At 43.6% G+C, this 26,642-nt stretch overlaps 1 protein-coding gene, 1 long non-coding RNA gene and 1 pseudogene across 5 annotated transcripts in view; all 3 read right to left on the minus strand.

Moving 5' to 3' along the window:
* The window catches only part of LOC107523368 (zinc finger protein 709-like), a 486,341-nt gene that overhangs the window by 111,751 nt on the left and 347,948 nt on the right, over positions 1-26,642 (minus strand). For 3 of the 4 annotated variants that reach the window (XR_009553948.1, XM_060206423.1, XM_060206424.1), the window contains one exon: positions 2,244-2,375. Coding sequence is in view for 3 of the 4 variants with exons in the window: in XM_060206423.1 (XP_060062406.1) it covers positions 2,244-2,258 (15 nt within the window). In the remaining variant the exon portion in view is untranslated. Of the gene's footprint in view, positions 1-2,243; positions 2,376-8,592; positions 8,725-26,642 lie in introns of all 4 variants that reach the window. The other variant, XM_060206425.1, reaches the window with a different exon arrangement.
* The window catches only part of LOC132532454 (uncharacterized), a 242,782-nt gene that overhangs the window by 97,065 nt on the left and 119,075 nt on the right, over positions 1-26,642 (minus strand). The window lies entirely within an intron of this gene.
* Positions 20,120-20,584, minus strand: LOC107523367 (NADH dehydrogenase [ubiquinone] 1 beta subcomplex subunit 3-like; annotated as a pseudogene).

The following is a 26,642-nucleotide window of genomic DNA, read 5'->3' on the forward strand; positions in this document are numbered from 1 at the left end:
CCGATATCCCAGGACAGACATCTTTTTCAACAGGAATATTGGATTAATGTCATTACTTTTATCTGCCAAAATTAAAACATTTTCAACAGTTCTATGTCACTATTCAACATCAAAATTGTTCATCACTTGGTCGGGGAGGTGGCGCAGTGGCTAAGGCACTAGTCTCATGCATGAGGTCCTGGTTCGATCCCCGGCAGCACATGTACCAGAATGATGGCTGGGTCTTTCCTCCTATCTTTTTCATGAATAAGTAAATAAATAAATTCTTTAAAAAAAAAAAAAAAAAAGAATTACTCATCCCACATAATGCTGGTTAGAGAGAAAGAAGGCTAGGGGGTCAAGTAGTGGCACCCTTGGTTAAAAGTTCACTTTATAGTGTGCAAAGACCCAGTTCAAGCACCCTATCCCCACCTAGAGGAGGAAAGCTTTATGAAATGTGAAGCAGTGCTGCAGGTTTCTATCTCCCATTCTATCTCCCCTGCCCCATCCGTTTCTCTCAGTCTCAATCATATTAAATAAATTTAAAAAAATAATTTTTAAATCTATTTAAAAAGGAGAGAAAATGAAGACTCTGAATATAAGGAAGTGTGTATTCTAATGAACCTCATTTGTGCATGATTCCACTATTCCTGGTGGAACAATTTTATTTATTTATTTTCTCTAGATAGAAGATTAGGGAGAAAAAAGGAAAGACATCAGAGGAAGACCCATGAAGTTTCCTCTTTCATGTCTATCTGTGTTGTCAGGGATTGAAACTAAGTATCTGGGTATGACAAAGTTGCACTTTACTACATGAGTTATTGTTAGGTTCAGTAATCCAAGAAATTCACCAAGAGAGACCAGAGTGATGTAAAAGCAAAGAGCCTTTATTTCTAGCCCGGGCATTGGGCTAGGGCCGAGACCTCACAGGTGTTCTAGGTGCTCAACCAGGAACCCCAGCACGAGAGGAGATATATAGGGCATGGGTTACACAGCATCCATGACAAGCTTAGCCTTGTGGTTATCTTCTTTACACATCTGGGGAAAAATGTGGGGAAATTTTTATCTCTCCGGAGATGACTTGGAAATGCTTAATGGTTTCTAACTCTCCAGAGATGCCTTTCTTAAATCTCAGCTTATCTTTGTTCCTGTTGACTCAGGGCCATGGGTTCAATTTCCAGTAATGGTCCTGAATTCCAGGACCTGTTCTTCTGAAACTGGGGCCTATCTCATTTCTGCAGTTTTTGGAGCCTGTCATGGAGTCACTGCAGTCTGCACCCTTCACTATGTCTTGGTAATCAAAAAAGTATTTCAGAGAGTCTTTAGGTGGCATACCAAGTGGAGACCACAAATGATCATCTGTGAGATCCAAGATGGGTTCAAGAACCATCTCTCCAACAGCTGTAGAGGAAAGTCTCACAATTGTATGTGTTTCACCCCCGCCCCCATACTCATATCTATTTATATTGGTATCTATATATAAACATGATATTTAAGAATGGTGACATTGAGTCCCAGTGATAATACTAATTGGAAAATAAGAGTTTTAAGAGTAAATGGCTGGGGAGATAGCATAGTGGTTATGCAAAATACTTCCATACTTGAGGCTTTCAATCCCCAGCATCAAGATGAGCCAGAGATAAGAAGTACTCTGGTCAGGTTTCTCTCCCTCTCAATCCTTCATTAAAATAAATATAAACAATTTAAAGAGTCCTGCTTCCCCAGAGCTCTGCTCCACTAGGGAAAGACTGAGACAGGCCGGGAATATGGATTGACCTGTCAATACCCATGTTCAGTAGGGAAGCAATTACAGAAGCCAGACCTTCCACCTTCTGGACTCAATAAATGACCTTGGGTCCATACTCCCAGAGAGATAAAGAATCTAGGAAAGCTATCAGGGGAGGGGATGGGATATGGCATTCTGGTGGTGGGAATTGTATGGAATTGGAACACCCTCTTATCCTATGGTCTTGTCAGTGATTCCATTTTATAAATAAAAATTAAATATTAAAGTAAGTGAAAAGAGAAATAAAAGGGTGGGGGAGATAACATAAAGTTTCTGCCTGAGGCTCTCAGGTTCTAGGTTCTATTCTCTGACCCACCATAAGCCAGGAATAAGCAGTGCCCTGGCAGAAACAGAAAGAGATAGAGATACAGAAATATGATGGGCAAAAAAGAAACTCTGAATTAAACGAGTACAAATTAAAATACAACTTGCTTAAGAAGAAAAAGAAACAGACTCTGATGTGGGGCAAGTCACTTACCCAAGAAACTGCCATCTCTTCCTCTTTCGCTGAATGTCTTTCAGGCCAGAAAATGGAAGATAATTCCCAGCAATAGCTTGAGACTCTGTTTTAAATCTAGCAGCACAGCCTCTTCACTGGACAGTATGGCCCCTAGATGGAAGATACTATAATGAATAGAAGGTACAATACCCTAGCTGTGCAATGGAAACAGAAGAGGTTATGGAAACATTCAGTGAGTTATCCTGCCTATTAGGACCATTACAGAGCCCACAAATTCTACTGACATCTCTTTCCAACCCTTTTAATTTTTCTTCAACAAAAGCATCCACAAAAATCTAGTAAAACAGGATTCAGGCGGTAGTGCAGCATGTTAAGCACACATGAAGCAAAGCTGAGATACCAGCCTAAGGATCCCAGTTCGAGCCCCGGTCAACCCACCTGCAAAGGAGTCGCTTCACAGGTTGTGAAGCAGGTCTGCAGGTGTCTACCTTTCTCTCCCTGCCCCCGTCTTCTCCTCCTCTATTTCACTCTGTCCTATCTAACAATGACATCAATAACAACAACAGAATCTACAAAAACAATAAAAAAGGGGGCAACAAACGGGAAAACAAATAAAAAACATGAAAAAGGTTTAAATAATGTAGTAAAACATCTATTAGATTTCTTACTTAATTCCAGTATCAACTAAATACTGCTCAGAGATCTGTATTAAAACAGTAATATAGGGGCTGGGGGTGGATGGAGCCAATATAGCAGCTTGAAGACACACCTGGCATAAGCTCTGCAAGGAAGCTGCTTTAAAACTGGGAATTTCAGGTGAGGGCAGGATTCCCAGGCAAGTGGCAGAGAAAGAATGTAGGAGAGCTCTAAGGAACCAAGGAAGAGCCCTATAACCCTGCCCTCCACCCCACAATCTTACACTTCTAATAGGAATATTTTAACCCAGGGTACCTGCCCCCTAGCTAACACTTTTTTTTTTTTTAATATTTATTTCCTTTTGTTGTCCTTGTTGGTTTATTGTTGTAGTTATTATTGTCGTTGATGATGTCGTTGTTGGACAGGAGAGAAATGGAGAGGAGGGGAAGACAGAGAGGGGGAAAGAAAAGACAGATATCTGCAGACCTGCTTCACCATCTGTGAAGCAACTCCCTGCAGGTGGGGAGCCAGGGGCTCCAACCAGGATCCTAGGGCCGGTCCTTGCACTTTGTGCCACGGGCGCACTTAACCTGCTGCGCTACCACCCAACTCCCTCAGCTAACACTTCTTATAGGAATATTTAATACTGGTACTAAATGTGCAGACCTCCCACATTTTGTACCAGTATTAAACAAGCGTAAAATGTCTTAGAAATATTTCTAATCCTTTGTGCCAGTTTTCAAAGCAGCTTGTAAAAAAAACATAGAAAGTTGCACAGAAGGGTGGAGGTAGATAGCATAGAAGTTATACAGAGACTCTCATGCCTGAGACTCTGAAGTCCCAGCTTCAATCCCTACACAACCATAAGCTAGAGCTGAGCAGTGTTTTGGTAATAGAAAGGAAGGAAGGAAGGGAGGAAGGGAGGAAGGGAGGAAGGGAGGAAGGAAGGAAGGAAAGAAAGTTGCACAGAAAAGGGCCATGTTCACATGTCTAGGAATATGACCATAGCTAATGGGGGGGGATAATTCTGGAAACATTTATGAGAAGAAACTGTCCAGAGACAGTTCAAAGTGTACAAAGCTATGAAATGACTAAAGAGCAAGTTGAGAGGAGAGAGCACACAGCTGACTTCTCTAAGAAAGCGACAGTCTTCGAGATGGGTCATGAAAACGACCACTTCTCTGTGACAACGTGAAGCCGCCAGCAGCGTGTTCGCGCCTCTGTGCTGTCTGACACAACAGTCACTAACTGCAGTGGCTGCCAAGTTCTTGGAACCTCATCAGCTCAAATGCTTCTGCCTCAAGTGTCAACCAAATGCCAGACTTCAGCAATTATGCCAGGTATTTTTTTCAATGTTTAACGCTATAAAATCGGACCCATAGTTTCAAATTGACTACATGTTGAGATGGTAAGTATTTGGACGCAATGGGCTAAATCGATAGTTAAAATTCATTGGTGTCTTGCAACTAAGGAAAAGACTCTGGTGTGGAGGGCAGGGCTCTGGTCCTGGTACATGAGGCAGAGGTGGACTTAGTGGGGGTCGAACTGCTATGTGAAAAAGTGAGCATGTTACATACGTACAAACTATTATATCTTACCTTAAACCATTAACACCCCAATTAAGAAATTTAAAAAATAGTTAAAATTCACTCGAGCAATTTTTTTTTTTACTTCCTTCCTGTGGGCACTAGCAAACTTTAGACTCATGCGGGGACTGACAGCTATATTATCATTTACTGGTGAGGCCGGGCAGTGGCGCAGCAAGCTGAGCAACATGGCACAGTGCTGGGGTCTGGGGTCTCAGTCCTTCCTTCTCCCAAACCTGTCTGCAGAGGAAGCTTCAAGGGCAGAGACAAGGCTGCAGTGTCTCTCTCCTGCTCTCCCCACTCAGTAGCTCTTCCTTCCCTTCCGACTTTTTAAAAAACATTTTATATATTAATGAGAAAGACAAGAGGAGAGAAAAAGAACCAGACATCACTTGGGCACATGTGCTGCCAGGGATCCGAACTCAAGACCTCATTCTTTTTTTTTTTTTTTTTTTTGAGCTGTAGGCAGTATCTCTTTATTCATGCAGGACGCAGCACAATCTAAGACGAGCTAAGCTAAACTCAAGTACTCTCAAGACCTCATTCTTGAGAGTCCAAAGCCCCATCACTGAGCCACCTCCTGGACACTCCTTTTGGGTTTCTCTATCCACAAATAAAGCGTTTGGGGAAGTCGCATCAGCTACTAATCATTTTATTTCTACCAGTACAATTCCGGAGCCTTAGAAAATGATGACCAAACCTCTGATGCCGAGGCCTGGCCCAGACCGGCAGCACATGAGGCGGCCGCAGAGTCGCTGCACAGGATTCTGCAGGGGACCAGCTCCAGCAGGCCAGTCCCGCCCGCCCAGGGCCGCGGGCAGAGGCTGCAAACACGCAGCGGGCGGCAATCTGCACCCAACAGCCGCGCAGGGACTGCGCGCACGCGAGAACTACAGCCCCGCGCCTGCGCAGAGCGCCGGTCCGCCCGCCCGCCCGCCCGCCCGAACCCTGCCGGAGCATTCCCGGGACACCCTGCGCCCGCCACAGCGGCTCAGCCGCCGCCCCGAACCTCCACGCAGTTCCGCGAGCCCCAAAGCGGGGCGAAGGGAAGCGGGACCCAGACCAGAAGGGAGGCGGCGCAGAATGGCCAGAGGTGAGGCTGGCGCACCTCCCCGAGACACGCAGAGCCCCAGGTCTTTAAGGCCGGGAAATGCGAGGCCTCGCTCGGCTCCCGCGGCCACCCGAGACCACAGGGTGCGACTGACCTGATGGCCGCTGAGTAAAGGACTGCACGGCAGGACTCGCAGCTACAACTACTCGAACCTGTCGCTTAACCGGGCGAGTGCAGGACCCCGCTGGCCCCGCTTGGCCTGACGGGAGCTGTAGTCCACCTCCTCGCCATCAGCTGCGGGAGAAGAGCCCTGCGAACTACAATCCCAGCATCCCTTGCGGCTGGCCTAAGCTGACGCTCCCGGAAACAGTTGTTTCTGCCCTGGAGCCCAGTGCTGCCTCTAGTCTGGTGGTTCAGGGTAGGCTTCTTGTGGTTTTTTAAGGAGCGGGAAGCTCTAGATAATGAATTAGTGAGCTGTTCTGCCCCATGGTGATTTAATGAGAACAATCTAAGCTGTTTGCTTGTTTTATTGATTTGTATTTATTTTGGATGGAGAAAGAGAAATTGAGAGTGGGGGCAGGTGATGGCGCACCTGGTTGAGCGCACATGTCACAGGCATGAGACTGAAATTATCTTCATTTATTTATTGAAAGAGATGGCCAGAAATCAAGAGGGGAGGGGAGATAGGGAGGGAAAGAGACAGAGACACACATGCAGCCCTGCTGCACCAGTTGCAAAGTTTTCTCCCTGCAGGTGGGGCCTGGAGCTCAACACTGGGTCCTTGCACTGAGAAGTGTGCGCACAACTAGGTGCACCACCACCCAGCCCTGCTTTTTTTTTTTTTTTATTTCTTACCAGAGCACCACTCAGCTCTAATTATGCTGGTGCAAAGGATTAAACCTGAGAGTTGGAGATTAAGTCATGAGAGTTTCTTTGCATAAATAACTATTATGGTTTCTACGCTGCCCATTGTATTTATATATTTCTTTGTTTCCTTGTTTTACAACAACACTGCTCAACTTGGGCTTCTGGTGGTACAAGGGATTAAACCTGGCACTTTGGAGCCTCAGAGTCTCCTTGCATAACCATTATGCTATCTATCTCCGCCCCCCCCCACCCCCCATTAATGGCCATCTTGTTAAATACAGAGCCTGGTGCGTGGAAGTAACACACTTGTTAAAGAAAAAACTTTAAGCTGAGACATCATGGTTTGAGGGTCAATCACTGGTACCATTGGAAGTGAAAGCTAATAAGTGCTCCTATGAAAGAAGAAAAAGAAGGAAATAGAATAAAGTGTCCTAAAAAAATAAATAATAAAAAATAACAATAAAAGAAGAAAGTGTCCTAAAGGGATCAGGGGAGGAGCAGAAATGTCTTAATGCCAATCATCTATGCTGACCCTGCCCACCCCTGGGGCAGCTTCACACCTTCTGGGTGGAGTCCATAGGCTCACATGTCTAGAGGTGTGTCAATGGCTGCTCACTGTGGAGAGCTACTGGTCTGTTCCCAGAATCAGCAGAAGCACTTCTCCAGGACTTCCATGTCTAACAGGCTCCGAAGAGAGCCTATGAGCTGCTCTGCACTAGCAGCCTCAGGTAAGCAGGGCCCTCTGACAATAACGTGGGCTTGGGGTGAGAGGAGGTTGTCTAAATTTTGACATCCTGAGATTGCTGACATGTGCATTCCAAGAGAGAAGAAGGCTGGCATCCAAAGAATGTGCTAATAAAAGCACTGTGCTGGCTGGAGGATAGATAGCATAATGTTCTACAAAACAGACTCTCATACTGAGGTTTCAAATTCTCAGGTTCAATTCACCACCACCACCACCAGCCAGAGCCAAATAGAGCTCTGGTTAAAAAAAAAAAAAAAAAGGTCCGGGAGGTGGCCTAGATATTAGAGTTATAGCATAGTGGTTATGCAAAATACTTCCATACTTGAGGCTTTCAATCCTTAGCATCAAGATAAGCCAGAGTTGAGCAGTACTCTGATCAGTTTCTCTCATTAAAATAAATTTTAAAAAATTTTAAGTAAGAGAGTCCTGCTTCCCCAGAGCTCTGCCCCACTAGGGAAAGAGTGTGACAGGATGGGAGTATGGATTGACCTGTCAATGACCATGTTCAGTGGGGAAGCAATTACAGAAGCCAGACCTTCCACCTTCTGCACTCTATAATGACCCTGCAGCCATACTCCCAGAGGATAAAGAATATAGGAAAGATATTGTTAGCGAACAAAAATCAAACCACCATCCACTGCAAGGAAGCAAAAGATGTTTATTCACGAATTGCAATCCAGGCCGAGAGGTGACTGACAGACAGTCCACCAGCTCGACCCCGAACAGGGCTCAAACCACACAATTTATAGGATTTCTGAATACACTCAGGGAGGGGGAACACATCACCTTATCAACCTATATCCAATAATATGGGATAGAAAACGCGGAATCCAATCATTTCAAACCTAGCAAGAAGCGGGGCCTACTCAAAGCAAAGCGCGGGCTAATTTCAAACATTGCAAAACCATAGAACCTAGCCAGAGTATGGTCACCACATCCCCCTGCCACCCCCTGTCATCAGCTGCAACCTTCTGGTAAACAGCTTCCTTGTGCAAAGGTCCTGATAAGCCTCGCCCACATGCGGGGTCTTGGTAAACAACTAGTGGCTTACTGGCTTACTGATTAGGTCCTGTTTTCCAAGGGGAAAAGGTAAGGAATTTTCCACTCCACAGATATCAGGGGAGGGGATGGGATATGGCATTCTGGGGGTGGGAATTGTATGGAATTGGAACACCCTCTTGTCAGTGTTTCCATCTTATAAATAAAAATTAAATAATAATAAAAAAGAGTAAGTGAAAAGAGAAATACAAGGTTGGGAGAGATAACAAAGTTTCTGCCTGAGGCTCTCAGGTTCTAGGTTTTATTCCCTGATCCCCCCCATAAGACAGGGATGAGCAGTGCCCTGACAGAAAGAGAGAGAAAGACAGAGATACAGAAAGAAATATGATGGGCAAAACAAAACAGTAAATTAAACATGTATCAATTAAAATACAATTTATTCAAGAGGAAAAAGAAAAAGACTCTTGATGTGGGGCAAGTCACCCAAGAAACTGTCATCTCTTCAGCTTTCACTGAATGTCTTTCAGACCAGAAAATAGAAGATAATTCCCAGCAATAGCTTGAGACTCTGTTTTAAGTCTAGCAACACAGCCTCTTCACTGGACAGTATGGCCCCTAGATGGAAGATACTTTAATGAATAAAAGGTACAATACCCTAGCTGTTCAATGTGAACAGAAGAGTTACAGAAACATTTAGTGAGTTATCCTGCCTATTAGGATCATTACAAAGCCCACAAATTCTACTGACATCTCTTTCCAACCTTTTAATTTTTCTTCAACAAAAGCATTCACAAAAATCTAGTAAAACGGGGAGTCAGGCGGTAGTGCAGTGGGTTAAGCGCAGGTGGTGCAAAGCACAAGGACCAGCATAAGGATCCTGGTTCGAGCCCCCGGCTCCCCACCTGCAGGGGAGTCACTTCAAAGGCGGTGAAGCAGGTTTGCAGGTGTCTATCTTTCTCTCCCCCTCTCTGTCTTCCCCTCCTCTCTCCATTTCTATCTGTCCTATTCAACAACAACAACAACATCAATAGTAACCACAACAATAAAACAAGAAGGACAACAGAAGGGAATAAATAAATATATTTTTTAAAAAATCTAGTAAAACAGGAGTCCGGAGGTAGCTTAGCGGGTTAGGTGCATGTGGCTTAGGGACCAGCTAAAGATCCAGGTTTGAGCCCTTGCCTCCCCACCTGCAGGGGAGTCGCTTCACAGGTGGTGAAGCAGGTCTGCAGGTGTCTATCTTTCTCTCCCCCTCTGTCTTCCCCTCCTCTTTCCATTTCTCTCTGTTCTATCTAACAATGATGACATCAATAACTACAACTACAATAAAAAAAACCAAAAACAGAAGAAAGGGAAAATAAATAAATTATGTTAAAAAAGGTTAAAAAATCTTGTAAACATCTATTAGTTTTCTTATTTAATTCATGTCTCACCTAAATACTGTTCAGAGATCTGTATTAAAACAGTGACATGGGGAGGGGAGTGGGGTGAATGGAGCCAAGATGGCAGCTTGAAGACACATTGGCATAAGCTCTGCAAGGAGGCTATTCTTCATGTGGTCCAGGAGGTGGCACAGTGGATAAAGTGCTTGACTCTCAAGTGTGAGGTCCTGAGTTCAAGCCCCGGCAGAACATGTACCAGAGTTAGGTCTGGTTCTTTCTCTCCTCCTGTCTTTCTTGCTGGGAAATTGTGCAGATGCAGTCACATCTGCCATGTTGTCCCCTCAGGCTATTGCTAGTTACCACGAGAGTTGGGACATTTTTGGCGTGCCTGTTCTGCCATGTTGTGCCCTCAGGGCATTGTCAATTTCCTGCCAATAGTTGGAGTGCTTTGGTTACTCCTTCCCATTCCCTTGAGAGTTATTATCCTACCCTGGAATGCTATGGTCACTCCTACCCCTTCTCATTCTCATGAGAGCTATTCCCATAAAAGGCCTTCTTCCACACCTCACTCTCTTGCGGGCCCTTCACTTCAATGGTTAGATGCAGAGAAGGTTGCTGCATGAGGCGGCCATTTTTGCTACCTCCACGTGGCCCAAGCTGCTTCTCTCTCACCCAACTCTGAGGTGCCAGTGCAAATAAAGATTTTTGTTCCCTCTTCGCTCCAGATCTCCTCTCTCTGTTTTCCACGGCACAGCTTGACACTTTCTCATCATCAATAAATAAAATCTTTAAAAAAAAGCTATTCTCCTTAAACTGATATTTTCATCTCTGACACAATAAACTTTAAAAGATAAATTAAGTAATAAAAGATAGGCTTGAGCATTACAATTGGCTCAGAGGATCAATTGACCAATAAGATTTAGCAATTATTAACATCGATGCACCCAATCAAGGCCCATCCTAATATATCAGACACTGAAACAGCTACAAAAATACATTAATAGTAATAGTCATAGTAGGAGACTTCAACACCCCACTCTCACACTTAGAGCATATAAGCAGAGAATCAGTAAAGAAGTAAAAGAATGAATTGAAGATATGGATAGACTAGGCCTCCTGGATATATCTAGAGTTATGCACCTGAAGAACTTAGAATACACATTCTTTTCAAACCCACACAGCACATCTTCCATGAGGGACCACATGTTAAGTCACAAAGACAGTACTAATAAATTCAAGAGTATTGAAATCACCCAAACATCTTCTCAGACCTAAATTGACCAATTACAGACCAAAAAAATCAAAACAGTTATTAAAAAGCCTTCCCAACAACAAAATTCCAGGTCCATATGGCTTTACAAATGAATTCTAAAAACCATTCAGGAATCTAGCCAACCAGACACAGCATATTATATGAAAAAGAGAGTTCATCATTGTTGGTATGCTTCTGATTCTCTTCTAAAAACCCCTGCTATTTCATTTGGTTTAATACCCCCTGCTTAACACTGTATTCTATTTACATAACCACTGTTAACTAAGCACCAGCATGCCTGCATGGCATTGGTTTGATCCCACTTAAAGCTGCAGTCTATTTACATAAACCACTGTTAACTAAGCACCACCCTTGTCACACCCTGATTTTCACCAATCTCTTTTTGCTCCACCTTCTCTACATCACATCCTGATTACACCCTACTTGGCAAGTATATATATAAGGACAGGATTGTGATTAGAGTTTTAGTTTAGTTTAGCTTAGCTTGGCTTAGATTGTGCTGTGTTCTGCATGAATAAAGAGATACTGCACACAGCTCAGCCATGAGTCCCTGGTCCTCTGTCTCCCTTCAGTGAAGCTCAGCCTGGCATAATGGCACCCTGAAACAGGGACCGGCACCAACATGGAACCTAACCTGCCCATCCCCCAGATAAGTAAACTCGGCTACTCATCCGCCATGGGTTGCCTTTCTACGTATGAAGAGGTTTGTTAAAGCCTCTTCTATTTCATCATGAGACAGTTTCTCTGTCTCTGGAACATTTTGCTCTGGGACACACTTTGGTTCTCTGACTGGGAATTTTGGTTTCTTATGACCATGATCATAGAGCTTGGAAGATGCACATAGATTTTTCTTTGGACTTTCTGGATTCCCTCTACCATGTTTCCCAAGGAGAAGGACTACATTTTGCTCTGGGCCACAATTTGGTTCTTTATGACCGTGATCGTAGAGCTTGGGATATGCACAGAGATTTCCCCTGGGACTTTCTGGACTTCTCCCACATTTCCTGCTGAAAAGGACTACTCTAATTTGAGGAGCATTCTCCAGTACCCTGGCAGTCCCCAAGAATGGAGACTCGTGGTTAGTTCTACTCTCCTGATTGGATTCTTTCTTCCTTTCTTTGTTGAGAAGATACTTTTAAAAATGTGTGCCTGGACTCCTGCAGAAACAGAAGCATCCTAAATGGAATTTCGAGGAACTTTTGGGACTAAGATGCCCTCTGGGGACTCATGATGCTACATGGTGATATCTGAATAATCTGGTTCAAGTTGCATTTTGTAAGAGAATGATTTGAAAGACTGAATTTATGTATGGCATTGACTTAAAAATAATGCTGGATGAAGCCATGATTTCTAGAGACATCCAGAAACAATCCAAAAATTTATTTTTTCCTCTTTTGATATTTTTTACGTATTGGTATTAATATGAAACATTTAGTCTTGAAAACTGTATGAGTTATGGGCGGGGCAGATAGTGCAATGATGATGTTAATGATTCTCATGCCTGAGGCTTCTAACCATGGTTCTTCTGTTTATCTTTCGACATTTTATTGAATTTAAACTTTTAACAACCTTGAAATCATACTAGAAAGGATTTCTAAATATAATGGAGTTATCAATTGCAGTAAACTTTTAATCTGCTACAAGTTTTGTTTGACAAGTAAGTGAATTACAGCTGTCAAGTGTTCACATGAAAAAGCATCTGCTCAAATGAAATCCCCAGAAATCCATTTGGACCCCTGTTCTCTGACATTGCCCACAAGATGGCATGACAACAACACCCCCCTGGAAACCAATGATGTGACCTGGCACGATCTGAAGAAACAGATTCACAGACTCCAAAGCTCACCCTCTACGGAAAACTGGAATTCCAGGAATTCCAGTGGCTTCCCTTTACGCTGCTGGGTTTCTAAAGAACTGACTGCACCCAGCTGCTTTGGGACTCTATAGGCCATGTCCCCTCGGCTGCAGGCCCTGCCCCCCAGAGGCAGAAAACTGCCCCTCCTTACTAGGTCATGCCCATAGAGGCAGGAAACGCCCTTTGAGGCAAGAGATACCCACAGAGGCATGAAGCACCCCCAGAGGCAATAGATGCCCCCAGAGGCAAGAAATGCCCTTTCACCTGCTAGGCCTTGCCCTATGAGGTAGGAAATGCCCCCCTCAGACCTCCCCTTTGCATCACACTGGTTCTTGCTGCTCTCCTATTTTGTTCCTCCATGTCTTATGCCAGTTCTTTTGAAAACGCCTGTATGATATAGGTTTCTGTTTACCCCACACTCCTGATACTATGGCCATTAGTTAAAAAGGAAGGGGAAATTGTTGGTATGCTTCTAATTCTGCTTCTAAAAACCCCTTCTATTTCATTTGGTTTAATCCCCCCTGCTTAACACTGTGTTCTATGTACATAACCACTGTTAACTAAACACCAGCATGCCTGCATAGAATTGGTTTGATCCCACTTAAAGCTGCAGTTTATTTACATAAACCACTGTTAACTAAGCATCACCCTCCCTCCAGGGCATTGGTGGTTCACTGGTAGAATTCTCAGCTTCTCCACCCCCTCTCCTTGTCACACCCTGATTTTCACCAATCTCTTTTTGCTCCACCCTCTCTACATCACAACCTGTTTACACCCTACTTGGCAAATATATATATATAAGGACAGGATTGTGATTAGAGTTTTAGTTTAGTTTAGTTTAGCTTGGCTTAGATTGTGCTGCATTCTGCATGAATAAAGAGATAGTGCACACAGCTCAGCCATGAGTCCCTGGTCCTCTGTCTCCCATAAGTGAAGCTCAACCCAGCACATCATGACAAGTAGGATTTATTACGGGAATGCAGTTTGGCTCAATATATGCAAGTCAACCAAGGTGTCTTACCACATCAATAAAAGCAAGACCAAAACCAGATGATTATCTTAATAGATGCAGAGAATGTCTTTTACAAAATCCAACAACTTTTCATGCGCAAAACAATGCAAAAATGGGAATAGATGGAAAATTCCTTAAGATAGCAGAGTCCATATACAACAAACCAACAGTCAACATCATACTCAATAGACAAAAGCTGAAAGCATTCCCCCTCAGCTTGGGGACTGTCCATCATCACCATTATTCTTCAACACAGAATTAGAAGTTCTTGCTATAACAATCAGGTAAGATAAAGGAATCAAAGAAATACAGATTGGAAGGGCAGAAGTCAAACTCTCACTCTTTGTAGGTGATATGATAGTAGACATACAAAGACCTAAAGAATCCATGAGACAGCTTCTGGAAATCACTAGGCAATAGATCAAGGGGTCAGGCTATATAATTACCGTACAAAAACCAGTTCCATTCCTTTATACACATGCTACGTGAGAAAAGGAAGCTATCCAAAAATCACTCCCATTCACTATCACAGAAAAATCAATAAATTAACTAGGAATAAACCTGGCCAAAGAAGTAAAAGGCTAGTATACAGAAAACTAGAAGTTGCTAGAGAGCAGTTGTCCTTGGGACACATTCATCATTCTCGAAGCACATGGAATACTCCTGTCTTTGTGATTAAAAAGAGCTCGGGAAAATGGCGCCTCCTTCAAGATCTCCGTGCAGTAAATAAAACCATGCAGGTCTGGGGCTCCCCCCAGAGGGGTTTGCCTCTTGCTTCTGCAATTCCCACGGGAATTCCAATCATAGCTATTGATATACAAGATTGTTTTTTCTCTAGTCACTTGCATCCACAAGATTGTAAAAGTTTTGCCTTCTCTGTTCCGTCTATTAATAACGCCAGCCCTGCTGATAGATCTGAATGGGTGGTGCTGCCCCAGGGTATGGCCAATAGTCCTACTATTTGTCAGGAGGCTGTTAAATCTGCCCTTGTCCCATATATTTGTAAGGGCCTTAATATTTTTCATTATACAGATGATATTTTAATATGGGGAAAATCAGATACAGATCTCTATGCCTTACATGATTTTCTCATTCCTGCATTAAAGAAAAGCAGCCTTAATGTAGCCCCTGAGAAGATACAGCTAATCCCTCCAATATCCTTCCTAGGTTCAGAGATTTCTCTAATGCAAATTCGTCCCTTAAAACCTAATGTTACCTTCCCTTCTAACCTTACTCTTGCTTCTTTACAAAGTTTTTTAGGAAATTTAAATTGGCTTAGGCAGTATCTCTATCTGCCTACAAGCTGCCTCCAACCACTGTTTGACCTGTTGAAAGGAAACAAACAGCCCTCTTCAAAAACGTAAGTTAACTCCTGAGGCCTCCTCGGCATTGGAAAGGGTTAACCAGGCCCTCCAGGACATGCACCTTGTTCGATTCTCCCCCTCTTCTCCAGTAAACCTTCTAATCTTCAACTCCACCCCCACAGTAGTAGGGGCATTGTGGCAAGACCATGGGGTTCTCGAGTGGCTTCACACGCCAGTAGGAGGAGCTCCAAGACTCCTCACTGAGATAGACGTGTTAGCATTCATGGTTCGCCAAGGAAGAAATAGGTCTGTGCAGGTCTTAGGGAAAGAACCAGATTTAATCATTCTGCCCTTTTCTCTCACAGATACAGAGTGGCTTATACACCATCATTCCCACTTTGCCATAAGCTTCGTGGGGTTTCCAGGACAAATAGATAACCATTTTCCTTCTAATAAATTGATAGCTTCTTTACCTCTTCTGCCTCTACTAGCACCTAAACTTTTCTCTCGGGATCCCATTCCCTCTGCTCCTACAATCTTTACTGATGGCAGAAAAAAGGGAGCTGCTGCCCTTATAAATTACCCAGAAAAACAATCTCCTAAACCTCTCTTTACTGAGCTTCCTGAGAATTCCCCTCAGTACAAAGAACTTTATGCTGTTTTCCTTGCATTAAAAGTTGTACCAGAATCCTTCAACCTTTTTTCTGACAGTGTGTACACTGTTAACTTACTTCCATGGCTTGCTCGTTCTTATGTGAAAATTGATGACAACCCACTTTCCCCTCTCTTGATTCAAATCGCCTCTATGCTCTGTTCTCAAACCCAACCACTGTATATTCAACACCTTCGCTCTCACAGCCCTCTTCCTGGTTCCCTGTCCGAAGGGAATGCCGCAGTTGACCGCCTTGCCTCCACAGGAACTTTCCCAGTCTCTGTCTCTGATCCTGCTAATTTTCATTCTCTAACCCATGTTAATCTTAAAGGCCTTCGAGCTCGATTTCCTGATGTTCCTGTACCACAGTTCAAACATATACTCGCTACATGCTCTTCTTGTGCAAGTCTCATAAAGACACCTGCTATCCAGACCCTTGAGGTTAACCCCCGAGGTTTAAAAGCTAATGCTATTTGGCAAATTGATGTCACCCACATACCAAACTTTGGCAAACAAAAATATGTGTTTGTCTCAATTGATACCTTTTCTAAATTTATGTGGGCTACAGCTCAGACAGGAGAAAGCACTAAAAAGCTTAAAAGCCATATGCTCTCCTGTTTTGCTATGATGGGTGTACCTCTTCAACTGAAAACTGACCATGGACTGGCGTTTACCAGCAAATAATTTAAAGATTTTTGTTCCTTCTGGAACATTACTCATTCCCTATAATCCACAGGGACAAGGCATTGTCGAGAGGGCCCATGAAACCCTTAAGGCTCAACTAAATAAAATTAAAGGAGGAATGTACCCCCCAAATATCCAGCTAGCAAAAGCCTTAACTACGTTAAATCTCTTTAATATTTACAATAACTTGGACCTACCTCCTATCATTCTTCACTGGCAAACACCATCTACCCTCCCATCTATTAAGGTCAAATGGAGAGACCCACTCGATGAAATTTGGAAAGGGCCTGACCCATTATTGACCATGGGAAGGGGTTTCTCATGCGTTTTCCCTCAAAATTTCTCTAAACCTGGGTTTAGAGAAATCTGGGTTCCTGCCCACCATGTCCAACAATACCCGCAGGATGGCGTTGTTATCCCTGAAGAACAAGAAATACTACAAGAGGACCAGATGCAGGATACATACCAGGACCCATAATACAACATGGCAGTACCTACAAAATCTGGTCACAGAGACCTCTCTCCTACCCTTTCCCTGAATGTCTTATGTTATAACTGTCCAGTTGTTTTTGTGAGTGAGTGTGTTGAATGACAAAAAAAATTTTTTTTTTGCATGACCCATCTTCTCGGAGTACTCTAAAAGGTAGTTGGCTTTATATAAAAATGCTGGACGCAGCCAAAGTTTCTGAAGACATCCAGAAACATTCCAAAATTTTTGTTTTTCTCCCTATTTTGATTTTTATATATAGTTTTGGTATATATGTAAGTGTTTAGTCTTAAACTGTGTGACTAATGACGTATATAAATTTGTTTTTAAAAATAATATGTTTTTATAACAAAAGTTCTTTTTCCTCCAGTTTGTTATAACTGGAGGAAAATGTTTATGGGTATGTCTCAAGTTTGGTAACACTAACTTAACGGTCAGAAGTGTAACCCTACAGCTACACTATTACCAGACAAGGTAAGAATTAATTTGTTAAGGTAACTAACTATTTAGGTAAAAGTCTAAATGTTTAACATGACTATACATTTCCAAAACTAAAATATATAAATTTTTATACAGGACACCTTTGAAGGGCCCCCAAAGGTGCCCTGTAAACTATCTTGTGTAAATTAATCCACAACAGATCTGGCATCAATCTGGCACTGTAAACGTTAAAATCATTGTCACGAATATGCGTTAACTCTCTAAGCAATTTGAGTCTGTTTAAAATACATATTTTAGCTAAAATTGGTCTCAAGATCCTGCGGTAGAGACTGCTACAGGAGGTCACATTAGATGACCTTTAAATAAAATCATAAAGAGATTTTAATCCAATTATAATCATTGAGGTATCAACTGTAACAAACCTATAACTTGTTACAAGTTCAAATTAACCACGAGAAGCAGATTGTTTGTGTTTCTTCCACAGGATCCTGGAAAACCATCTGAACCCCTGAACACCCTGACGTCACCCACTAGACGGCACGACTACAGTGACACAATCCCCGAAACCCTAGATGTCACTTAACACGATCTGAAGAACCTGATACACAAGACTCCAAGGACGGAACTTTCTTAATGCCTGCTTGCCGTTCCTGCTTCTGATCTGCCTGTCACGTGTTGGCGGTTCCAGCTGGCTATCTACAGAAAAGCAGAATTCCAGCGGCTGACCTCCCTCATGCAGCATCTCATCCCCTGCCAATTCTTCCCCTAGCCATCTACTTTGGACTGAGCCTTGTATCGGACTTTCTGACATACCCTATAGACATTTTACACAATTTTAAAGCAGCTTATTTCCCTTCACGCTGCTGGTTTTTTTATAGACTGATCCTGAGTAATTCATAGACTTTACAGACTGTTGCCTTGAGGACTATACAATGCCAAATAGCCCTTCTGTTTGGTGGGTCATGCCATCCCACCTCCCCCTCATTATGTACCCTTGCCCTCCCCCCCCCAAGTAGGGAACGTTCCTTTACACACCAATCCTTCCCTTCACTTCACACTGGCTTTTACTACTCCCCTACTTGTCCCTTCCTGTTTTGTTATATCATTTAGGTTTATGCCCAAAAGGTTTCTGCTCCATGATAGTCTTTTACATACTTTGAATCATCTTATGCTATTACTAGATAGAAAGATAGAAAAGATGTAGAGATATTGTGAAGAGATGGTTGAGCAGGCTACACTTAAACCTATGAGATGAGTCTCTCCAGGTAAGTCTCTCTCTCTAAAGAGGGGTTGAGCACAGGAGGACACATAAATCTCACAAGGTTGGCAGCCATTTAAGCCTTCCCTCCTCCACAGAAAGTCCTACATCTTACCACCTGAGCATGGCATTCCTTAAAAACATTTAAGCCTGATCCATTCCATTTTTCTTTACTGTGTCCATTTAGATATAAAGGGATAGGAGGAGATGTTGCTGAGGAATTATTCTGATGCAGTCTCCGCCCCCAGGTTTTACCACACCCTGTGAAATCCTAGCAGTGCCCCCTTCAACCAATCCGGGCCCCACACATCACCCCTGGTTGTCGCCCAATAAAAAGCCCCCTCACCCCCCCTCGCTCTCTCTGGGCTCTCAGCTCCCCCTCTCTCAGATCTTGCTCCCTTCTCTCGCCCCATGGTCAGGTAGTGGGGATGGCTGACTCCACGTGGCCTGAGCCCCCCCCATCCTATAATAAAGATTTGTGTACCCCCTTGCTCCAGACGTCCACTCTCTTCTCCGCGGTGCAGCCCGACACCTGACCGCTACAACAACAGACATCAATAACAACAATAACTACAACAACAATGAAAAAACAAGGGCAACAAAAGGGAAAATAAATAAATATAAAAAATAATAAAAAAAAAACTTCTGTAAAGACAGGGCCTAGCAGATCCATGAACAACATGCCTACATAGATCTCCAGGAAGGATGGAGAAGAGGACAGTGATGGCTATGGGCCACTTGGACAGATAAGGAGCACTTCAGTGACCCCATTCCCAGGCTTCTGGGATGTCTTGGTGAGTGATGACAGAATCATCAGGTTATCAACAGCCCAGCAACTTGAGCTTGCCCAGGACATCCCCTCCATGATTTCTCTTGGAACTCCACATTGAAGATGCTGGGGTGTGGTGCACCACAAGGCAGCCTAACCTAGACAGGTCTAATTTCCTTGAGCCACTGGTTCCGCCAAAACATGACAGACTGGGCAGAAGCAGGAAGGGCAGACAGCGATAGGTGAGAGAAGGCAACAAGAAAGTTCTGTCCTTGGTGTCTGTGAATCAGGTTCTTCGGATGTCTGTCATGGGTTTTGGGGAGGGGGTGCTCCACTGTAGTCATGCCATCTAGTGGGTGACATCAATGTGTGCAGTGTTCTAGATAGTTTTTCCAAGGATCCCTGTGAAAGAAACACAAACAAATCTGCTTCCCGTGGTTAGCAGGGAATCTGGTACACATTTTTATAGATATTAAAAGAGGTTTAATGTAGTTGATGCCTTAGCCAACTGAATATTGGGGGGATGTAGCCCCCCTTTTTTCCTTTACTTAATAGGGCCTAGGCATTTGGCAGGCCTTCTCAACAACCATTTGTCATTAATTTACATAAATTGTATATGGAGGAACTTCTTATAGTTTAATACCTTACCATATGAGCAGATTCTTCTTCATGTAAAGGCTTGACAGCTGTAATAACTTACTTGTAAAAAAATAGAACTTGTAACAAGTTAGAAGTTTACTATAATTAATAACTCGATGATTATAATTGGTTTAAGTATCTCTATAATTTTGTTTAAAAGTCATCTTATATGAACTCCTGTAGCAGTCTGTGTATAGCAGGATCTTCAGACCAATTTTACTTAAAATATAGATTTTTTAACCATCTTTTTAGGGTTTTTTTGTTCATTTAAGTTTTACTAGTACCTTTTAAGGGACAAACACACAGACAAGTAGGATACAGCAAAGATACCTTGTTTGATAAGTGAGTTGAGAGGTCATTAAGATCCTTCCGGGAATTGTCTCAATGATGCTTCTTTTCTTCCTTCCAGGACTCCAGGAAGTACTCAGCCCCTACAGCTACCACAGAGGCAGCAAATCCCCACTTGAATCCTTTCAGTATTGCACTAACAATGGAGACATTGTGTGTAAAGCCACCCATGAACCTCCATGCTTCATTGCGGGCCCATAGTTCCCATAATCCTCATGCAGCCAGCTTTTCCTGGATCATTTTTAAAGGCGTTCCTTCAATCTTCCATTTTCTATAATCAGGAAGTTCCATTTTATTATTTCCATGTCCATGACCATGGCCCATATCTGATAGCAATCTGACCTCTCAGGACATTCAATATTCAACCCTCCAGCCAGTTATTTTTTTTTTTAACTGGAGTACTCTTCATCTCTTGCTTATGGTGGTGGTGGGGATTGAACCTGGGGCCTCAGGCATGAGATCTCTTTGCATAACCATTATACTATCTACCCTCTTCCCTATACTTTTAGCATTTTAAATATGATTTCAGCTTTTGAGTATGCTTCTCAATACTGTGGCAGACTCTTGGAGAGAAATGTGTGACAAGAATGTAAATAGAATGGCTAGCTCCATAGGTATTAGCATCAAGTATTACATATATGAGACACTGTTGTTTTAAAACCGGGCTGGCTCCACGGGCGGGTAACAGGGACGACCAGAGACACACACACGGCTGAGCTGAGATGCAGTTTTATCTTTATTCATGAGCGGGCACCTAATCACCACACCATGTGCTTCCCCATCTTTCTTTTCCCGCGGCAGAGAGGGACTCTCCAAGTATGTAGGATAGGGGGTGGGGAGAAGGAGAGGTGCGAAACTAGCAGGGGCTAAACCACAATCTCCCGGGGGCAGGGAGTGAGACCAAACCAATGTGAAGCATACAACAATTCCTCCTTTTCTTTTTAACTAAATGACCATAGTATCAGGAGTGTGGGGTGAACAGAAACCTATATCGTACAGGCATTTTCAAAAAAGAAACTGGCACAAACATGGAGGAACATGTAAGTGAGCAACAAGAACCAGTGTGCTGCCAAGGAAAGGCCTGAGGGGGGCCATTTTTTGCTTCTGTGGGCTTTTGCCTCGACGGGCATTTTTTAGCATGGGGGCAGGGGTATGGCCTAGAGTCCCAAGGGAGCTGGCTGCAGTCAGTCTTTGAGAAGCCCAGCAGCATAAAGGGAAACTGCTGTAGAGTTGGGTAAAGTGTCCAAGAGGTATACCAGTGAGTCTGATAGAAGTGTCAGTCTAAAGCAGATGTCCACTGAAGAATGCCAGGGGGTGGAACTTTGTATGAGGAAGGTCAGCTGCTGGAATTCCACTTTTCTGTAGAGAATTTGACAACTACAATTCACTTGCTTATGAAACAAAACTTGTAGCAGGTTAGAAGTTTATCACAATTGATAACTCTATTACAATTGGAAGTATTTTTTAGTTAAACAATAAAATGTGGAAAGATAAACAGAAGAACCATGAAAAAAACCCTCAAGCATGAGAATCATTAGCATAACTATTGTGCAATATACCATTTCTAATTGAGAAGGTACTTGAGAATTTTACATATCAACATCTTACTTAACCTTTTGTTACACCCACACAAGATGGAGACGCACCCTAGGTGTGTGCAGGTTTTTTTTAGACCAATTTAGTTAAAATATATTGATTTTTAACTAATTTTTATCTCAGACTTTAAATGTAAGTTAATTTTACCTTTATGAGAATTATGTTGAAAACCTTTTTCATTTAACTCTGTCTGGTAAGAATGTAGCCTTAAAGTTACATTTTTAACCTTAAAGTTAATGTTTACCAAACTTTAAACACACACATAAACATGGTTTTCAACACACAAGGAGGAAAACTTTTGTTATGAAGACATGTCATTTTAAACACGAGTTTAGATCTATACTGTCTTAGCCATTCGGGGAGTGCATTGTCCAGTGGTGGCTTCTTGGGCAACTTTACTTCCAGGAACTGCAGGTTGTGATCTCTGCAGGGATCTTGGCCAGGGGGCCCAGTTTCGGCAGGGAGCCTGCGGTCTCTGGGTGGTCCAGGATCTGTCCATACTTCATAGCAGGAGGGCGGGTGGGTCAGCCATGCAGAAGGCGTAGGCTGAGGTTCCCCAGGGTGGCGGCCAGGATGGGCTGCAGCCCTGCCCGCCATGCTTGCTGCCCTGCTCCCGGTGGCTGAGCAGCGTGGAGGGAGCCCAAGCCCAATGCCCTGCGCCACGCGGTGGAAAGCCGGCTTCTGCAGGCTGGTGTTGGGTTCCTGGCTGGCGTTGGGTGGAAACCACAGAGTGGTCCAGAGATAAAAGTTCCAGAAACAGCGAAACAGTCTCGTGAAGAAAGGGCAGAGGCCTTTGGAGATCTCTTCACAAGCAAAAGAGAAGGCCATAGTGCATAGGTAGCCAAATTGTCACTTATATGGGGGATGGGCAGGTCACGTCCCACGTTGTAAGCACCATATGTTGTTTTAAACTGGGGCTGGCTTTGTGGGTGGGTAACAGAGACGACCAGAGATGCATGGCTGAGCTGAGAACGTAGTTTAATCTTTATTAACAAGCAGGCAAACCACCACACCATGTGCTTCCCCATCTTTCTCCTCTGGCTGCAGGGAGGGACTCTCCAAGTACATAGGATAGGGGGTGGGTAGAAGGAGAGGTGCGAAACTAGCAGGGGCTAAACCACAATCTCACGGGGGCGAGGGGGTGAGAACAAACCAATGTGAAGCATACAACAAGACACTAAGTGGTAAAAGTAGAGTCAGGAATGTAGACAAAGGAAAGTTTAGTAGCAACCAGGAAAGAACTTGAGAAGCACAAAGTAGCCAGGAGAACTTAGGAAGCCCATCCAGGATTGAAGAAGACTCTACCTGGGGAGGGGGAGCTGAGAAGCCCAAAGTGACAATGTCTTATGAATTGTATGGAGGGAGGCAGGTGGTGGCACAACTGGTTAACCACACACACTGCACTGCAAAAGGACCCAGGTTCCAGCTTCTTGTCCCCACTTGCAAGGAGAAAGGTTCCCTAGTGGTGAAGCAGTGATGCAAGTGTCTTTCTGCCTCTCTCCCTCTCTATCTTCCCCTCCTCTCACTTTCTCTGACTCTATCCAATAATAAATCCAAATAAAATTATATGTATATTGTGTTATCTATTTCTGCCATGGGCACAGGGTTTATGACCCATTTAGAGATATTTTTGACTGGATGTATTCAGTGCAGACAGGAGTAAATCTTGTGAGGGTGAGGGGTCTGCTTATTATCAGAATATCCCCTTCAGTCTGTTTCAGCAAGATAAGGTATTTCCATGAAAGTAGGTGGTCAAGCCTCAGCATATTTCCTTCAAGAAGGACATAGCTTTTGTGATGCGTACAGTGCACAGATCCTGGATGGTCTCTCCACTGCACACTTAAAAATTTTTTTTCCTTTATTGGGTGATTAATGTTTTACATTTAACAGTAAATACAATAGTTTGTACATGCATCACATTTATCAGTTTTATACATAACAATACAACCCCTACTAGGTCCTCTGTCAACATTTTCCAGGACCTGTATTCTACCCATCCCCCCATTCTTTCACTTTGGTGTAAACTGCAGACTTTTAAATAACATTTGTTTACTTTGCTAGGATGGAAGGATATTCAAAGACAGGTAGAGAGAGAGAGAGGAGATGAGAAAAGGAAAGAACATCATTAGCATAGTTTCACTGCTTGTGAAGATTTCCTCCGGCAGGAAGAGAGTATGGCTTGAATGTTAGTCCTTGTTGCATGGCAATGTGCTAAAAAAAGTTCACCACTGCATGTTTTCTAAGTGTGGAACTTTGATGTGTGCTATTTATTTTAGTTTGGATGAGGTGATGACTTCCCAAATTTTTTAATCTTGTTACTCTTTAGCTGAATTGTCCCCTGAATTTCATTTTTCCCTCACATTTTTATAAACTGCAAGTAGAAACGAGGTTGTATGGATTCATTTTATTTTACTTTATATTTACTTATTTCCTTTTGTTGCCCTTGTTGTCTTATTGTTGTAGTTACTATTAGTGTCATTCTTGTTGGATAGGACAGAGAGAAACGGAGAGAGGAGGGGAAGAAAAGAAGGGGAAGAGAAAGATAGACACCTGAAGACCTGCTTCACTGCTTGTGAAGAAACTCCCCTGCAGGTGCAGAGCCAGGGGCTCAAACCAGGATCCTTACACTAGTCCTTGTACTTTGCGCCACCTGCATTTAACCCACTGTGCTACCTCCTGACTCCCTTTTTTTTAAAACCAGAGCAGTGGTGCTGGGGGATTGAACCTGGGACGTCAGACCTCAGGCATGAGAGACTGTTTTCATAACCACTATACTATCTATCCTTGCCCAGTTGTACATTCTTTTTTTTAGGGACTTGTATTTTTATTTATTCTGTTACTTCCTACTTTTACTTGTCTTTTTTAAATTTATTTTTTATTTAAGAAAGGAAAAATTAACAGAACCATAGGGTAGGAGGGATCCAACTCCACACAATTGCCACCACCCAATCTCCATATCCCACCCCCTCCCCTGATAGCTTTCCCATTCTCTATCTCTCTGGGAGCACAGACCCAGGGTCATTGTGGCTTGCAGAAGGTGGAAGGTCTGGCTTCTGTGTTTGCTTCCCCGCTGAACATGGACATTGACTGGTCAGTACATATTCCCAATCTGCCTCTCTCTTTCCCTACTGGGGTGGGTCTCTAGGGAAGCAGAGCTCCAGGGCACATTGGTGGGGTGTTCAGTCCAGGAAAGCCTGGCCAGCATCCTGATGGCATCTGGAACCTGGTGACTGAAAAGAGAGTTAACATATAAAGCCAACAAACCCTGCAGGAGGGTCATCTTACAGGTGGTGAAGGTGGTCTGCAGGTGTCAGACTTTCTCTCCCCCTCTCTTTCCCTCCTCTCTCTGTTCTATCCAACAGCAAAGACAGCAATAACAACAACAACAATAAACAAACAAACATAGAAACTTCAGGCAAAAATGAAAGAAAGAGAGAAAGAAAGAACTACCTACAACTCCTGGATGGAAATGAAAACTGAGTGGGTGAGGCTCAGTCTTACTTATCAAGGACAATGCAGTGCTTATATCTCATCAGGAACAAGAGATTTCTGAGATACAAACTGGGTGAAGAGGTAGCCAAATCATGGAGGACACACCATGTGTGAATAGTAAGATACTCTTTGTCATCCACATTTTCTTAGGTTTCTCCAGTGAGGCCACACTAACAAGGACATCTCCAGCCCTAGCCCCCTTCTAGACATTCAAATGGTCACTTCTGATCCTAGAGGTCACATGTCCATAGTAACACATCTTCCTGTCTCCAAAATTTATCCTGTTAATGTAGGGCTGCTAAATTTATCCTGTTAAGTAGTTCATGTCCCGCTGATCCCTTCCATAAACTATGGGCATGTGTCATGTCTGAAACTGCTGTTTCCCTCATTTATCCTCAAAAAGAAAAAGCTACTTCAATTTCATGCTGACAGAAGTCAGACCAGATAAGAGTGGGCTGTCCTTTCTCTAAGGTCATCACATCACAGTGTGGACAGACAGAGGTGGTGAAGTAGATGAGCCTAGCCTGTCCCAATTCCCACAGAACATCCACCAGTTCATAATGGATACTTTCAAACTGAATGGGGTCAAAGATGGCCCAAGGCGTATGTATAACTCTCCAGTGGATCAGAAATCACCTCGAGGCTCTGAGTGGGCAAGCCAGTTGTATACCTCAAGAGCTCCTTCAGCATGAGCAAGGAGAGGTAATTTCAATGAAAGTTGAGGGTACTGAGCTGGGAGCAGTGGCTCAGGGCAGGCAAGAAGGCGGCCAGCTCAGAGTCCAGAACCATACTCAGGCTCAAGTCCAGGTGCTGGAGGGTGGCTGTGCATTGCTCCAACAGGAGCTACAGGGGTTCAAGAGCAGAAGGCATAGCAGTACGTCTGTGACACAGCTCCTTGAGCTGAGTCATGCTTGGGCACTGGGTCACATAGAGGAGGTCAGGCTCTAGGCGTGAGTGGTTAGATACAAGAGGGTCTCCAAGGGAGTCACCAGGCACCTGAGGAAGTCAGTCCTGGTAAACATGGAGGATGCTGGAGGAAGAGGAAGTTCCCCTCAGTCAGAAGCACTGTTCCCCCCTTCCCTGCCCAATAACTGCCTCCTGCTGACAAGTTCTGTGCTAGGTCCCTGTGCCAACAATGCCCCATTCCAGCCCCTTAAGTATCTGTAACCTGGTTTACACCAACACACCTGAACATCTGGCCCAGGTGGTGTTTCAGAGAGATGGGAGAAGTCACATAGAGCTCCTGCAGGCTGTGCAGCTTGTGAAACTGAGCCATCAACAGGGAGAAGAGATCATCCTAGCAGCCTCCCAGATCCTCAGGACTCATGAATTAAGACAGTC

The sequence above is a fragment of the Erinaceus europaeus genome, chromosome 13 (genome assembly GCF_950295315.1).
Source record: "Erinaceus europaeus chromosome 13, mEriEur2.1, whole genome shotgun sequence".
NCBI lineage: Eukaryota > Metazoa > Chordata > Mammalia > Eulipotyphla > Erinaceidae > Erinaceus > Erinaceus europaeus.